The 16,594-nt window shown below is 58.3% G+C and overlaps 2 protein-coding genes across 2 annotated transcripts; one reads left to right on the top strand and one right to left on the bottom strand.

Annotated features, from left to right (window-relative positions):
• Positions 1–621: 621 nt before the first annotated feature.
• NAA60 (N(alpha)-acetyltransferase 60, NatF catalytic subunit) lies at positions 622–10,273 on the top strand. Its single transcript, XM_026049025.1, has 6 exons — positions 622–643; positions 6,918–7,033; positions 7,592–7,721; positions 8,511–8,607; positions 8,957–9,191; positions 10,104–10,273. Exons 2-6 carry the CDS (start codon positions 6,924–6,926, stop codon positions 10,258–10,260), a joined length of 729 nt encoding a protein of 242 aa, XP_025904810.1. The 5' UTR covers positions 622–643; positions 6,918–6,923; the 3' UTR covers positions 10,261–10,273.
• Positions 10,274–14,922: 4,649 nt separating this feature from the next.
• On the bottom strand, positions 14,923–16,593 carry NUDT16L1 (nudix hydrolase 16 like 1; the record flags this gene model as incomplete). The annotated part of the gene is made up of 3 exons (XM_026048957.1): positions 14,923–15,381; positions 16,014–16,274; positions 16,408–16,593. Coding segments are annotated over 3 exons (906 nt in total), but the record flags the coding sequence as incomplete, so codon positions are not given.
• Position 16,594: the final 1 nt, after the last annotated feature.

Below are 16,594 nucleotides of genomic sequence, written 5' to 3' on the forward strand. Positions count from 1 at the left end.
CTCCAGTGAATGATTGTGGGAAGCTGTGTGMAACGGGAAAGAGCCAGACATGATCTCAACATGCAGCAAAATTCTGTGGTGTTTTCCCAGCTTTTGTGCGCGAGGATGGATCTCTGAATTTTCCATTCAATTAAAAATTTTGATTCCTTTTGAATTTTGCCGCCTACCTGKGAGCGCTCGGGCGTGCTGGTGCTCYAGAACTCTTGTTTGCGGGGGAGCGCCCGCTTCCCTCTGCTCGCCGTGGTGCTTCCTGTCGGCTTGGGAGGCGGCACCAATTCCCGCTGCTTTTCCACGTGGCGCRGGGAGGACGTTGCGGAGGCCACGGGGCTGCGGTCCGGGCCCGGCCGCCCTCTTATAGGTGCGGGGGAGCGGCGGGGCGGGCGGGACCGCCGGGTTGACCTGCTGCCCATCCCGGCGCCACACGTAACCGGCGGGGGGCGGAGCTCGCCGCCGGCGCGCGGCGCCTGCGCGCAAGCGCGGAGCGCGCAGCCAATGGGGAGCGGCGTTGCTGCGGGGTGCGCGGCAGGAAGCGCTCGCCGGTGTCGCCGCGGCCCCGGCCTGCTCCGGTGCCGGCCCGGGGGATGCGCTGAGCGCCCCGCCCCCCTGCGCAGCGCGCCCGCCCGGCGGCCGCCGCCCCTCGGAGGTGAGAGCGGCGCGGGGTTGGCATGGCGACCGCGGGGCGGCGGCGCGGGCCGCGCCGGCACCGGCACCGGCGGCGCCGCGCCGGGCTCGGCAGCAGCCGCGGGCGCTGTCCCGGGTCCCGAAGCGCCGCTGTGCGCTGGGGGGCAGCCGGGCCCGGGCTGCGGGCGCCGCTGCCCGGTGAGTCACGGGGCGGCGGGGAGAGCCCTCCCGTGCGACCGGGTGTCGCGGGGCCCCGCTCGGGCCCGGCGGGAGAGCAGCGCGCTGCGTTGCCACAACCGCCGCTGCAGCTGGCATCGCGTCGCTGGCGCTGCCCGTGCCGCGCTACGGCTGTGCCGGCAGGGCAGGGGGTCCGCGCGCTCCGCGGGGCCGGAGCCGGGCCCGCAGCCCTGCCCACAGCCCCTGCTTCCCTCGGCATGCCCCGCACGACGGGCCCGGCCAGCGCGGTAAATGCACGTTTGAATTTCCTCTCGTTGTGGCAGCATTTCCCTTAACGGGGCTGGAATTCCTCACCCTGCCGCACGGAGCTGTCTCTTGCCCCGCGCGGGATTTGCGCTGCCCTCCAGGCTGCTCTGCGCCCTCCTCGCCGTCCGAGGCTGGCACCTCGCTTCACAGATCAGCCCAGTTGGCCCCCAGTATTCAACCATTCACAGCAGGATGATTTAGCCAAGACACTTCGCCTGCCTGTGCCTTGCCTTGCACAACGGCCACGTCCACTTGGACCTGCCTGCAGAGTKTTAGGGGAGAGATACTAATCGGCCGCCTCCCCGTCTAAGCAGGGCAATGGCTGGGCATTGTAGCGGAATGTGTCATGAGGTTCTTAGTCACGGATTATTAAACTAATCCCCAAACATTGTTGGAAGGAGCCCGGTGCTTCCTGCTACGCGCTCGGGCAGCCGCAGGGGCCTCGGCAAGAGGCCGCTGCCCTCTTGGGCTCCTTGGGGCTCAGGCAGACGGGGAGCCCGGCGGCGGGTTTTGCGTGTGCTCTCTGAGTGACAAACACCCCCCTGCTCTCCAGAACCGCCTGGCTTGGATACRGAAATAGAGTACAGAATAGAAAATAACTGCTGCCACTCCCTGTGCCGTGCCGGGATGGCGGGTGAGCGCCGGCAGCGGAGCTGTGCCGTTCAGCGCCTTGCCTTCCTTGCTGAGCCGCGCGGCGCGCAGGCATCGGCAGCCCTCTGATAACGCAGGTGTCTGCGCGTGGCCAGGGTGCAGCGTGTGCAGRGCGCTGGCACAGCAGAGCACTCGGGATCTTAATAAAACAGCGGGTTTTCCTCCTCTTGCAGAGGAGGGCGGTTGTACTCGACTCGATTTGAATGGACCTAGATTTGCTGTAGGGATTGCTGTGTCCCRTCCAAGCACGAGGGACCTGTGTGCCATAGACACTCAGTTGTGGTTACCAATGTCAGACATCTGTGACTGTCATCTCCTGTCAAATGTTTATGTTTGGTATAACTGAACACTGGAAGTATCTGCTTTTCCCCAACCTGCGTTCCTTTTTACCTGTTAGCCTACAGACTTCATCTGTCCCTTCCCCTCCAGTTTGCTTTTTAATTTGGGCATCATAACAGCCTTTTCCAATTGAACAGCTTCACATGCTATCAGCCCTGAAAATCAGTGTCCTATCCCCAAAGCATGCTGAGTAAATTGTGCAGCATATCTATTCATGTGCTCCTCTGTCTAGTTTTGAATTAATCTGTTGCCAAGTAATAGCTAGTAATTTGTCTTCGTCAATTTGGTTCAAGTTTTGTTCCCTTTCTTTTAGTCTCCCAGCGACTCTCCCTTTATCCCACAGCAGCTTTGGTTCCACGGATGCCTTTATGACTGTACTTCTGGTAGCTCTTTCGGGAGTCCTAGCACTCTGTATTTTTTAAAAGAAGTCATTTGACTAGTGTATTGCTATATTGTACATCTAGAATATATGTAGAATGTCACTTCAAAGTGATATTCTTAAAAAGAAACAGGTGGCTCTTCCCCAGTACGTCACAATCAGAGAATGAACCATCTTCATTTACAAGGTAACACCAGAGTGGTTTTGAAATAAATAATGTTAGGATCGTGCCCAGTTCCATGCTGGTTTTCAGTAAATGATTTTAATCTTGCAGGTTAGAAAAGCAATTTTGTTGCATCTTGTAAGTCGGTGCTTTAATTAGTCTCCTGTGATTTCAGCCTCTTGTTTGGTGTGAACTGGAGCTGCTGCTGCTGCTGCCCCAAATCCACCCTGGCTCTGTCTCCTCACCCGTTTCCTCCACCCTGTCTCTCGCCTCCTCTCCCAGGCCGTTTCCCAGCCCGATTTATGGAGTGAACAAGAGTTGATGAATCCCTCACTGCAAGGACTGCCTTTTAATGATGGTGCTGATGCAAATACCTAAAGAACAGCAGCTTGGGGTACAAACCTGGGGGCTTTCCTGGGAGCAGTTGGCTCTTTGTGGGGTTTTCGTTGCTGTGCTTTCCTGCTCCTTATGGAGCCAGCGGGCCACTTTTTTTTTTTTTCTGGGGACTCGGTGCTGTTGGCTGCTCTTAGTCCTTTGTTCTCCAAATGTTGAGCTTTTAAAGAAGCTCTTGGCATTAGGTCAGCGTAATGGCAGGTTAAGCTCTCTCTTGTTCAAGTAGCTCTTCAATAAACTCCAGTTAAACACTTCAGTCTTTGTTAGACAGGCATCACTCCTTTTTCTCCGGGGGTGGTTGTGTGTTTATCTCGGTGTGTGTGTGTCTGTCCTTAATGGCAATCAGGTGGCCTTATGTCATAAATGCAGCGTGTTGCAAAATCCCAAGTCTGCTGCCTGGCCATGCATCTCCTTTCCTCTCTGCAGAAAGGTGGGAACCGGAGTCAGTTTCCACACATTGGCTTTTAAATTGAACTTAATTTTCTCCCTTTATACTGGTCACTGGGTACATAAGAGCAGATGTCTATGCCAGGATGCATTTTAAATGATATTGGCTTAAAACAATAGCAGAGATTCTTTTATATTGAACCTGTGCATCTAATGCTGCAAATGAAGAAGAAAGCTTTTTTGTTGTTGTTGTTGTTTAAATTTCTTGGCTCAAATTAAAAAAAGAATCTGGGAGCAGAGGGAGGATGAGGAGCGTGTCTGCCAAGCAGAGGAAGGAGGTTCTTCTCGGGCTGCTTGTGGATGTGTTTTCTGTGGGAATTTCTTTTTTGTTGTTGTTTCGCTTTGGTTGGTTCTGGCACCTTTGTTTAATCTTCTCTAATAAAACCACTTCTTAGTGTCTCCCTGCTGCCTGTAGGAATCGTGCTGTGTCCAACACTTGTAAAGCCCTAGATCTCCCAGCTCCGGCTGTTACCGTGGCTTTGCTGTGACCCTTTGGGTTTAACTCCCCGCAGCGCTCCTGTCACAAAGCAGATTTTCTTGYCCATGTCTTAGCAAGAAAAGATTGAACAGCAAAACCCTCTTAGTGGTTCTTGCTCACGGCTCCCTGGAGGAGCTGCTGTATCTGGGGCAGCGCAGAGCTGTGCCTTTCGCAGAGTGCTTTAGAGATGCTGTATTTGGTGCCACCTTCAGTGAAATCCACGGCTTCAGCAGTGTAACCAGAGCTCCCAGGAAGACCAAGAGCCCAGAATGTACCTCGCACTCAAAATATTCATATTTCTTCTGCTGGAAGGTTAATCAAGCTTCAAATGTGCAGAAGATCAGGGATATAACGGGATTTYGCTAACTGTGAGTGTTTTCATTCCAAATCAATAACCACCCTGGCTGGGCAGGGTGGGTTGCCTTTTCCCTGCTCGCTTCTCAGTAGTTTTTTGGTGTCCGTTTGGAATTCTGGKTCTTCGTGGCAGGAGGTTAAGGTGTTAGTGACTGTGATTCGGTGTGTTTTCATGTTTGCAGTGCAGATCTTGTGGCRTGCACAACTCGCTTTGGGCAAGGCATGAATATTTGCTGGATTTCAGTGCTTCTCAGTGCGAATCTTATGGCATTTTCTGCAGAGGGAAGTTGAGACACTGGGATGGGTGCAGTAATGGCAGGTCTCAGCTCTTATAGTTGCCTAAATCAGGTAGTTCTCAAYGACGTTTGTCCAAAATGCATCCTTCCCTCCTGTTTTTCTTCTGTGTTGGGTTTGGATTTCTTCTTTCGGACTGTGTTCTTGAAAATCCCTGACTTCTTACCAGCCTCTGAGGGTGCCCAGGGCCTCCAGGGGCTGTTTCGGGAGCTTGGCAGCTGCTGCTGAGTCTCACTGTGATGAGAGTGGGAGCGGAGCTGCTGCTCCTCGGCCTCGAGGGCCTTGGATCTCCACCTCGGAAGAAGGTTTTGGAAACGRAAAACCTTGGTGCTTTCACATTCTGATTGAGTAGGTAGACAAAAATATTTCTCCTAAAGAGATCAGCAAAGCTTTGGAAAATCTCTGGATCACTCGTGCAGCCAAGTAATTTCCCAGCACAAGTGTTGCTCTCACCCTCGGCATGTGGAAACAGCAATTGGGAAAGGCTCCTGTTCAGGAGTTTCGTTCTGCTAATTACCGCRTGCCACGTGGATGTGAGCAGTGCCAGGAATTTGGTCTTCAAAGGTAGGCTGAATAATTGCCAGGAACCAGGAGCAGCTCTGCCACTTGAGTATGAACAGAGCTGACTTGTCTGGAATATCCTCCCTGCTGGTCACGGCAGTTACTAATTTTCTGCCTTTGTTTCTTTGGCAGCAGGARCACGTGGCCAGCAGTGGAGTTGTACAGATCTGCTGTTTAAATGCAGGTTAAATGCAGTGTAAAGGTGTCCTAAGCTTGCTTTAAATGCAAACTAAATGCAGTGTAAATGCAAGAGCATCCTTCTCTGTTCACACAGCAGCAAAGGAGTAAAGTGAGGCCCCACAAACACACCCCGTGCTGGGGAAGGGCCGCTGGAATTTGGGGGGGGAGGAGAAGCTATTAGCTCAAGCATCCACTGAAATATAACTGCACATGAGGCTTGCTGGAGGGGGAGGAAGGCCACAGGATAATGCACAGTGCTGGCCTAGCTCTTTGAGACTATAAAGCGCTAGGTAAACATGAACTAATCCRGGCAAGAATGTGTGTCCTGTGCTGACTAAGTCGGCACCTAGAAACCCCCAGCCCTTCTTTGTCCTCTGGGTAGCAGTGAGTCAGGCTCTGTTACGGCTCTGTCTCATCTCTCCCTCATTTATTAATGCCCAGAGGAGTTTAAATGTTTGACTGATAAAGGCTSTTGATGTACAGGACCCTGAAGTGTTTCAGAAATGAAAATGATGTGAGGGTGGGATCCTGCACACCTGGATGCTGAGCRCAGCCTGCGAGAGGAGCCATGCGAGCTTGGAGCCTCAGCGTGGGCAAAGCTGATCCAGCGCGTGTTCCTGCTYGCTCCTCTGCCTCTCAGAGGCAGTGGTGATTCCAAAGCTCAGCCTCAGAGGGGCTGAACCAATTCTACCTGTGTAAAATTAGTCTTAAAAGCACCAAGGACTGCCCTTTTTGTTTTTCTTTTTTGAGAGATTCAAGTGGTTAAGACCTTCTGAAACCAGCCCTTGAGCAGATAAAAGCCTGTGGCTCGGGAAATATGCAGCAACAATCCTAGAGCGGGCTGTTTGATAGCTCTGATTCTTTAGGCACCTCTTTGGAGGAGAACAGATGATCCATGTCAATATACAGATTCTTGCAGGTGCCCTTCAGGTGGACGTTAAAGGATCAGTCGCTGGAATGATAGCTGTGCCTGAGAAGCACCTCTTGCTTGGAGAAACCCACCTTATTTCCTCTTTTCCTGGAGCTACAGGAAAACTCCTATGGCACTGCTGCCTATTAAAGCATTTTGCGTCTGCTTGGACAGGAGAAGGGCCGACAGAAGGGCTGTCACTGTGGGTGCTGTTCCCAAAAAACGTTCCCAGATTCTGAGGAGAGCAATTGGCCCCCTGTGGCCAGAGCAGGTCAAGCTGCAGTCGGCGCCGTGGCTGCCTGTTTTGTGCAGCTTTGCTGGTTGCAGGAGGGTTGTGAAGCCACCGCCACGTTTACGCTGAGCTGCCTGAGCGGCACATTGAGTGCGAGTGTGTTGAGGTCTGTTGAGCTGCAGCTTTAGGGGGTGTGTGTGAACAGTGAGCTCCAGCCGGTGTGGGGGGCTGGCTCTGCCCATGGGAAGTGCCATGGGGCTCAGGGAGCTGGCCTTATGCCAGCCCTGACCCCGTGGGCAGCAGGGCTCCAGGTTGCCGCTCGGGTTGGTTTTGTTGTGTTTCACTGAAAACTCTTGTACTGGAACAATCTGCTYGGCACTGAGAATCCCCGTTTGTGTTTTGTCCTTCCTAACGTACCTGCCTCCCTTGCAGGCGTGAATGACAGAGGAGGTGCCCCCGACGGCGCTCACCGACGTCAACCTGCGTCTGCTCTGCCACGATGACATAGACACGGTGAAGCAGCTCTGCGGCGACTGGTTCCCCATCGAGTACGTGGCAGGGTTGGGATGTGGGAGCCGGGGGAAGCCTGGCACACACGTGGCACCAACCTGCACGGGAAGGTTTCGGAGCTGAGACCGAAGGCTCTGCAGCTCTCCCTGCTCCGTTGCTGAGCTGTGAATATCCTGTGGAGCGTGGTGGTGTCGCCATGAATGGCCTGTTGCTGCCTGCCCTGCAGCGCCSTGCAGCCTCAGAATGGTCCTGTCTGCAGATCTGGCAGATAACAGCCTCTGTAATTGAGGGGTGGATCTGCTGTTTGGGAGGGACTGACGGGAGTGAGATTATACCTTCAGCAAACTGGCAGTGTCTGTGTTGGTGAAAGGCAGTTGGGTTCTCGAGGGTGTGCAAAGAAGGCACGCAGAACTGACCCAAACTCACAAGATATGGCTCTTCCTAAGGGACAGTCATTCGGAGTGTCCCGGAAGGACAGGACTGGCCTGCGTTCTCAGGGTTGCTCCCAGTTGCTCCCAAAGAGCAATGCTGTTCAGTCAGATTTTAGCCTCAAACCCCTTTTTCTCTAAATGTTCCTGTTTTTTCTCTTTTTCCAGGTACCCTGACTCATGGTACCGAGATATCACTTCCAACAAGAAGTTCTTTTCCCTTGCAGCCACATATAGAGGCTCCATCGTGGGAATGATAGTAGCAGAGATCAAGAGCAGAACAAAAGTGCATAAAGAGGTAGGGAAACTGTTTTAGTACGAGATGTCCCACCACTTGCTGTGGTTTCCTGGGATCCACTTGGGATTCTGTCCCCATTCATCTAGGCACTCATAAGAGCCATCCTGACCTATTCAAAAGCCCCAAAACATGCTGATTCCCAGCTCATGGAGCAGTGGTGATGAAAYGTGTGGGCTGCAGGGCTTAAAGGCTTCTGCTGCACAGCCTGTGGCCAGGAAGTCTTTACCTGCTGGGGCAGGGCAGCTGTGGTCTGCTGGGAACCAGGCTGAGGCTCTGCTCAGGTAATTCAGGCCTCCTCTAAACGTCGCTGTGCAGCAAGCTGCTGTGCTCTGCTGGGCTCTTCTCCGGGTCCCGGCTCATGGTGGTGGCAGGAACACGCAGCTGTGGGAGGGCAAAGCTCCTTTCTGATGCAAGGCTCGAACTGCTGCTGCTGCTGCACAGGATGGGCCACTCCTGGGGTCTGACTTCCTGCACAGATTAGTGTGTCCTTCACTTGAATAGTCACTGCCCCAAACATGAAGCAGAGGTGACCAGTCCACAGGCTTTATGGATTAGAGAGCTTGAAGGCTCGCAAGGAAAATGCGGGATGGCCAGAGCCAAAGAGGAATTTCTCTGGGAAACTAAGAAGGAAAAGTCACTACAAGAACAACCTAGGAAAATCAATACAGCAAAGCAATGCAGAAAGCCCAGTAATAATTTCCCACTAACCTTGTGGTAGGTGTCCCAGTACAGGGTGCTTGCCTTCTCTCCCTCCCCAGGAATCCTACTAAATAACTTGTCTTTCCTCAGGATGGAGACATCCTAGCTTCCAATTTTCCTGTGGACACTCAAGTTGCTTACATCCTAAGTCTTGGAGTGGTGAAGGAGTTCAGAAAACACGGAATAGGTAAGGCACTGCTAACTGGTGGCCCCGTTGCTGGGTTGTGTGTGCCGTGCGCGGCCAGTGGGCAGGAGTGAAGAGCAGCAACATTTCCCTGCACTTGCCTGTTGAGACAAGCCTGTGTCTGACTTGAGCCAGCAGCTGAGGTGGTGACACGGTCGCTCACACCCTTTGATGTTAATGCAAGAGCACTAAGAACATCTCGGCAGGGCCTGCCTGGGCATGGGTGTCCAGGTGTCATGGGTGTTCCATCATTGCTAGAACAGGGGGTGCAGGTGATCCCCCTGGGAGCTGGGCTTTCCTGACTGCCCCGGGAAGGTGCCTGCACTGATTCTGCTCTTCCTTCCTTTGCTAGGTTCACTCTTGCTTGAAAGTTTAAAAGATCATATATCCACAACAGCCCAGGATCACTGCAAAGCCATCTATCTGCACGTCCTCACCACTAACAACACAGCAATAAACTTCTACGAAAACAGAGACTTTAAACAGCACCACTATCTTCCCTATTATTATTCCATAAGAGGGGTCCTCAAAGATGGCTTTACCTACGTTCTCTACATCAACGGCGGACAYCCACCCTGGACAATCTTATATCCTTTACCCTTCACTCTGATTAGTCTGAGTGAGCTGAGCAAATGCAAACCAGRTGTTGGGTTAGAAACAGCAGTCTAGCAAAGCGTGGCTCAGTAGGTCTGGRCACTGAAGCCTGTGCAGACGTGAGCTTAGTTTAACTGATTTCCTTGAAGCCAGGACGAAGGCACTGTTATGTCCAAACTCCCAAGTATTTTCCAAGCCTGTGGGAACAGTTCTGGAAGTCAGYGTAGGGTATTGTGCAGAGAATCCTCATTTGGGGCGAGTTTGATGCCAGTGAAAGCGAGCACTAGTGTTAAGTCAGCGTTAAGCAGTCCTTGGCTGAGGGGTGCAGAGCTTTCCCAGCAGCCTCGGATTCATCGTGTCGGAGAAGCCCTTGATCCTGTTTCCTCTGGTCAGAGTCATCTGTGACCTTGGCCTGGATCTCATCAGGTTCAGCACCCCATGGAGTGAGTTTGACTTCCCAGATGAAAGTGGGTGCATATCAGCCCTCCTAGTTACATTGGAAGGATCTGGACTTCATTTTAAGTTTGGATGAAGCTTTTCTTGATCTTTCCCAGTGTAGCTACATAAACAAAATATGTCTGGAAAGATGCTGGCCTGTGAGGCCACAGTAACCTCTGCAGAGCGCAAAGGAAGTGAGCAGTTGCAGAGCCAGGTGTTTCGCATGTGGTTTGGAGCCAGCATTCCCAGACTGCCTCCTCTTGTGGTGCAGAGTGGATCTGCTTTTATTAGAAAGGAGCAATGCCTTAAGAGTAAGGGGCGAGTCAGTCTAAACCGAGTAGTGCAGCTTGCAGCACGGCTCACAGGCTCCTCGAGGAGTGCTAGCCCAAATTTTAAGGTTTTTTTTTTTTTTTTTTTTTTTTTTTTTAGTTAAAACATGGATGTTGTTGTCCTTAACCAATAGCCACTGACTACCTACAGCACATTGGGTCAACACTAGCCAGCCTGAGCCCCTGTTCAATCCCCCAGAGGATTTACCGGCAAGCCCAGAGCCTTCTCTGCAGCCTCCTCCCGTGGTCGGGCATCTCTGCCAAGAGCGGCATTGAGTACAGCCGCACGATGTGACGCCAGCAGAAAAGGTACAGCAAGCAGAGGTGGGCACGGGAGCCAGGCTCCCCTTCCCCATCCACAGCCCATCCCTGCCACCTTACCGTGTCCCAAAGCAGTTGAGGCGCTGCTCGAACAARGACCGCAGGGGCTACAGCTTTTACGTCCTCTGGTTGTGTGAGCTGCAGCATTTGGTGTCTTCTCTTGCTGTGCTCTGCTCTCCAGCTGCTCGTCAAACTCCTCTTGGTTCCATCTGAGGGGAATTTGGGGCCTGATCGTGTTCACCTGTGCCCAGAAGCTGACAGCAGACTGAGCCTGTGCCTCCTGTCCCCGGCCCTTTCCCCCAGCTCGGTTACAGGAGCTTGAAAGACCCAGCGTAGGGTCCTCGTCCTTTCCCCTGCACCCTGTCCAAGCACAGGAGCTGAGCGCACGTTTGCCACCAACTGCATTGAACTTCTCTGACAAAGTCTGCACGCCAGCAGCTTCCCAACACAATTTGAGCGCCTCTTCCTTTGTGCACTGACCGCTATTCTCCCTAAGGCTGTTGCTCTCCTTGTCTTTCTGTCATTTGTAGGATCGTTCTTCCATCTCCTGAACCATCGGCTCTGCTCTGATTCTGGTGACATTGGCTTTCGGTCAGTGACCCAGCCCTCTGCAAAGGACTCCTTTATCTCTGCAATTTGACCAAGATCTGGCAGACTTCGTGTTTGACCGGCAGCAGCCCTGACTTAGCCCTGCGGCCTGGAGCCTGCGAGCGCCGCGCGGCCGGGCCCGGCTCTCCCGTGAGGCCCCGGTGGTGCCACGGGCAGGGTCSCCGCGGCCCCGGCTCTGCGGGCGGCTGGCACCGGCTCCTGCCGCTGGCTGCTTCGCTCGTGCCCTTGCGCGCGACGCGCGGGGCTCCGGGCGCCGCTCCCGCGCTCTGGCTGCTGAAGGTGACATGAATGAGGTTAACGAAGCCGCACTGACCGACCATGAGCTGTAAGCAGCCTGGCAGGCCCTGCCCGCAGRGGAGGGAGCCGTGTCCTGGTCGCGGGGGCGCTGGGGAGCTGGGGGGGCCCACGGGATTGATCGGGGTCCTGCTGGGTCAGCGGCTGCTGCTTCCTGCCCCCTCGCAGGAGCTCCCGGGGATTCCTGCCCAGCCCCACTGGCCCTTCTGGAGCTACCTAACAGAAGCATCCAGTTCAGGATGCATCAAGTAGGAGGCAGGGAAAGAAATTGCTGTTTCATAGTGAAATATATATTATACTGTACAGATCTTCCTGCCTGTGTCCGAGTTGGAAGTCGGCAGGGGAGGGGGCCGGGGGTCTGGAGCTGCTGCTGCAGCCAGAGCCCCAGGGGACTGGCACAGAGTCCTCCTCCTCCTCCTCCTCCTCCTCCTCCTCCCCTGCACGTGTCTTCCCTTGGCACGGGCATCGAACTCTCACAGACTCTTTAGCAACGAGGTCTGCACAGGTCGCCGGGGCTTTTATTTGCCTGCTGAAGAGAAGCCGTTGCCGCTGCCCACTGTGGACAGCCCCACGTGCCGGCTGCATCCACTGCCGGAGGCACTTCCTGTGGGATATGGGAATGGGAGACATGGGAATGGCTGGGCAGGGCCAGCGGGAGCCCCGTCGGAGCCGGGAGCAGCGCCTGGCACTGCGGGAGCTCAGGTGCCTGCTTTGCTTTCAGGCTGCAGGTCTTTGCAGGAGACACGGGCGCAGCRGGACTGGCAAGAGAGCAGCTCTAAGTCCCTCCTGGCCCGGGCAAGGCTTTCCGTGCTCAGCACCGTGTCCCTCGTCCCCCCTCTCATGAACCTGCTTTGAAATCGGGAGCTGGGGGAGGCAGGAGCTGCAGCCGCGCGCTGTGCACGTGCAGGCGGTGCTGGCCACGGTGACGCGAGAGCCCCGGGAGTGCCCAGGGTGACAAGAACCTGTAGGTCTGGAAAGAAAAGGAGTGCYGAGATCTTGCAGCCCAAGTGATTTTGTACCAAGTCCTTTCAGCCTGTGTAGGGCCTTGACACAGGAGTTAAATAATAAAAGGATGCAGGAGCCCTTGCTGTGAGYGGTGCCGTGGTGGCTGCCGGCTGCGCCCCGTGTCCCAGGTGCAGGAAGCCCCTTTGGAAGCAGCTGTCCCATTGCTCCCTGCCCCATGGTGGGAAGCGTTTGGGTCCAGCCCCGGTGCTGGCAGAGGCTGCAGCGCTGGGGGCTGCTCCAGAGGAGCTGCCGAGCCCTGGGCCAGGAACTGCCCTTGGGGCGAGGGGAGAAGGGGGCCCGGGGGGCTGGRTAAGCCCTGGAACAGGAGCCCCAGAGGCGGGTGATGGGCGGGTGATGGAGGCCTCGAGACCCCAGGGGACAAAGCCCTGAGGCCAGTCCCGAGCCTGGTGCTGACCCTGCCTGGAGGTGGTTGGACTGAGGCCTCCTGAGAGCCCTGATGTTCCCAGCTCCCCGGTTCCTGCAGCCGGCAGCCAGGGAGGGCGGCGCTGGGGAACAGGGCAGCTGGGCTCTCGCCCGCGCGCTGCGGAGGGACACGGGCTGCGGAGGGTTTTGTGGCAAAGGAGCAGTGAGGGGGGAGCCCCGGGAGGCGCTGGGGCTGCCCCGCGGCGCTGCCAGGTCTGTGCCGGCCCCGCAGCGTCGCCAGCCCAGGGCGGAAGGTGATCACAGCCCTGGGCGAGTTGCAGCGTTGGGGCTGTAGCGGGGCCAGGCACAGGCGGCTGCGGCGCAGGGAGCGACACAAACGTTTAGCTCAGCAGAAACCGGAGCCAAACGGGGGCCGCTGGGCAGCGCGGGCGGCTGCCGGAGCCGCTGCAGCCCGTGGGCTCCGGCAGCCGCGGCTCCCTGGGCACTGCCCCCACCAGCTGCAGGACTCCTGATGCCCCCAGCTAAGGGGGGTTTTAATGGGAGCACGAGCCCCRGACGCCCCTTGCTGCCCCATGGGCCGGGATGGGCTCCAGGCGCTGTACCGTCACCACCGTCACCAGCAGCCCCTCACCACCGCCAGGGCCACCCTCCCTCTGGGCTGAGGTCCCTGACGGAAGAGCCGCCGGCTCCCGGTCAGTGGAGCCGCAGGAGCCCATTGAGCAGAGCCGCTAGTCCTGGCCGACCTCCCCTCCGGCCATGCCGAGCGCCCCAGCTGCAGGGATCACCTGAACCCCTCTCACCTCTCTGGCTTAGCTGCTTTTTACGTACGTGTTTCTGTTGGTTTATAGGGGGTTCTTTAACAGTGAAGCTCTCGGGCTCTTTTTCTGCTTCAGTTGCTCTGACCTCGCTGGACCAGAACGACTCAGTTTCCTTCCTGTCCGCCTGGGATCGGTGTTTCCCACCTTTCTGTCCTGCCCCTTCCCAAACTCCTGCGACTGCAGCGTGCGGCAGGGGAGCGGTGCTCGGTGCGTGTTGTCTCCTTCCAGCCTGTCCTCRCTGTCCGCCGTGTCCCCGGCCCCACTGTGCCCTGTTATTTATTGAGGCGCTGTGTGCCACCCGTCAGCAGCCTGCTGAGTGTCTGGATTAAACCAAGGCTCTTTTGTGCATCTTCTGTCACTTTGTCCCACAGCCTGACTTGAACCCGTCCCCGGGAGCCCCCACTCCCCTGTCCTGCCCTCACGCTGCGCCCGGGGGCTGAGGCCCCTGCCGGGCACGAGGAGGAAGCAGCAGAGGGGAAGGAAATGGTGGCGCCTGCTGCGGAGCTGCTGCCCGCAGCGCCGGGCACCTGCCTGGCCACAGCGGGGCGGGCAGGGAGCCCCGCGGGGCTGGCGCCAGCGGCTCCTGCTGCYCAGGGAGCCCAGGAAGGAGCAGCGGAGGCTGCTGCGGGACCGGGGCCTTGCGGCGGGAGGCAGCGGCTGAGGGGGGTGCGGGGGAMCCCCTCTGCCCCAGCCCCAGCCGAGCTGCGTGCGGGGAGCGGGCGCCCCAGGCCCGTCACTGCGGCCCCTGCAGCGCAGGCGGCTGCACGGGAGCCCAGGGAGGGCCCCTGCAGTGGAGGGGCTGGCAGTGAGAGCAGCCGGGCAGCTCCCGCCTCGCGCTCCCCGTCCCCAGCCCTCCTGGTGACGTGGGGGCCCCTCCATCCTGCCTGGGAGCCACCTCATCRCCCCCACGCAGCCACACAGTGAGCGCCGGGGCTGCCGCCTCGCTGCGGCCCTCAAGAAGGACCCCGGCTGCGACGTGTTCAGCAAAGCCATTTATTCCACTTCCTTGCTCCCCTAGCTCTCTAGATGCAACCCCACACGAGCCATTCCCTGCGCCCCACAGGGGATTCACTGCTGCCCGCCGAGGGGGCGCCGGCCGCCTGCCGGGGAGAGCCCCCCCCGGCGCCGCGGGGCCACCGCGCTCCGCGGCCACTGCGAAACCCAGCGCGGAGCCACCGGCGGGGCGTTTAAAAAATAACAAGTTTTGTTCCTTAAAAATAAAACCGGGACCTGAATTCAGCAGTGTGTCCCTGAAATCAAAGCATAATTCTAAGGCTTTGGCGCCCTCACGTAAGCACATGAACCCTCTGCAGGGGGGCTGCTCAAATTGATCTGGGAAGCTCGCTACAGTTTAATGGCCATAAAAATACATAGCTTTCCCCTGCTGAGACAAATCCAAACCCGCCTGGCTGGACAGGACGACAGTGGAATCACGTGGGCAGCATTTGCAGCCAGCGACTGGTTGGAAAGTTAGAAGAAAGTCTCTAGTCTCCTCACCCACTCTTACACTCGCAGGCGGAGCAGCGTCACTCCATGGGCTCGGCCACCACCTGCTCCGCCACCGCGTCCCCGGCCAGCGGCTGCTCCGCGGCGCCCGGCACGGCCTCCTGCTGCTCCGCCACGGCCTGCGCCGCCAGCCCGGCCAGCGGCTGATCCGCCGCCTCCGCCGCCGCCTGGTTCTCTGCCTTGGCCGCCGCCTCGGCCGCCAACTCGTTCGCTGCTCTGGCTGCCGCGGCCACCTCGTTGGCCGCCCGCGCGGCGGGCGCGTTCCCCGGCACAGCTGCCTGGTCGAGCGGGAGCTTTTTCGGCTTCTGCGTGGCTGCCACGGCCTCCGCCAGCTTCTCCTCGGGCACCATGTTCAAGATCTTCAGGGCAAAGAGCAGCTGGAATTTGGCTGTTCCCACGAAGGAGTTGCCCAGGAAGTTCGGCAGGCCGCCCATGCGGTCCTTCTGGGTGTAGAGGGGCACGCGCACCATGCCCATCACCTGCAAGGCACAGCGCAGAGCTCGGCTCACTGCCGGCRGGCACCCCCGCGCCCAGCGCCCCGTCCCCTCAGCCCAGGGGCCCTCGTGCCACAAGTGACWCCCCCAGCCYGCTGCCCTCCTGCGCGGGCAGCGCAGCCGCTCCCTGCAGCCCCTGTGCTCCCCCTGCCCGCTCAGCCCCTGGCCCGTGGTACCTGGGGGTCCTGCTCTCCCCTCCGTGCCCAGCCCTACCTAGGGCCACCGCAGCTGCCTACACGTCCCCCTCGGCCCAGGGCCGAGCAGCTCCCTCCGTGACGCTGCTGGAGCAGCCGGGGGACAGCCCAGGAGCCCCTGGCTCTCCCGCTGTTCCTGTGCGCAGCCGGCTCCTTCGCTGCCTGCYGGCAGGCGGGCAGAGCTCGGGCCCTGTCACCGCATCACCGCACCAAGGGTCACTGCTTCGGCCGGGGCCGCTTGGCCCCCAGAGCCAGGACCGACCTCGAGCAGGTCCTTACGCTGCGCGGGTTCCTAGGGCTCCTCCTGGCCAGGAGGCGCCCTGCGCTACCGAGCTGCCCTAGCGAGGGGCCAAGTGCTGCTGCGCCAAGGGGCAGCGCTCGGGCGGCCCGTGCGGGGCGCGCGGTCCCCGCTGCGTCGCCCACCTCCAGCCCGTGGTCGCGGGAATGCACCGCGCTGATCTCGATGGTGTGCAGCTCCTCCAGGGTGAGCTGCCGGGCGTAGAAATGGGCCACCACGCGGTGCGGCCCCTCTGTCAGGTGCGAGCAGAGATAATCAGCTTCCGTGAGGCGCACGCAGCCCAAACCCAAGCCCAGCACCCGATTCAGACCGTCCTCCAGGGACCAGTAACGGCGATCCACGAACCCCCCGGGAAAGCCCAGCAGTCCGTCAAACCGCATCTGCATCTGCAAGTAGAGGCGCTGCGTGTTAACGGGCGCCGCGGGGCCTGACCTGGCACCGCCCGGGCCCGCCGCCCCGCGCCGCCCGCGCCCTGCTCCCCGGCCCGCGCTGCCCGGCGCGCCCCGGCGCCGCGCTCACCAGCACGGCGTAGCGCAGCGGGATGCGCCCGAACAGCATGCCCGGGTTGGGCGCGTACAGCATGGCGTGGCACGAGTGGCTCCAGCCCGGGCCCAGCCGCATGGCCTCGTAGCGCGTCAGCGGCTTCAGCTCGGGCACGCCGGGCACGCCGAGCGTGGGCAGCGGCGGCAGCGCGCCCGCCGGCAGC

Source organism: Nothoprocta perdicaria, unplaced genomic scaffold, assembly GCF_003342845.1.
Source record: "Nothoprocta perdicaria isolate Ctin4 unplaced genomic scaffold, notPer1 scaffold_59, whole genome shotgun sequence".
Taxonomy (NCBI): Eukaryota; Metazoa; Chordata; class Aves; order Tinamiformes; family Tinamidae; genus Nothoprocta; species Nothoprocta perdicaria.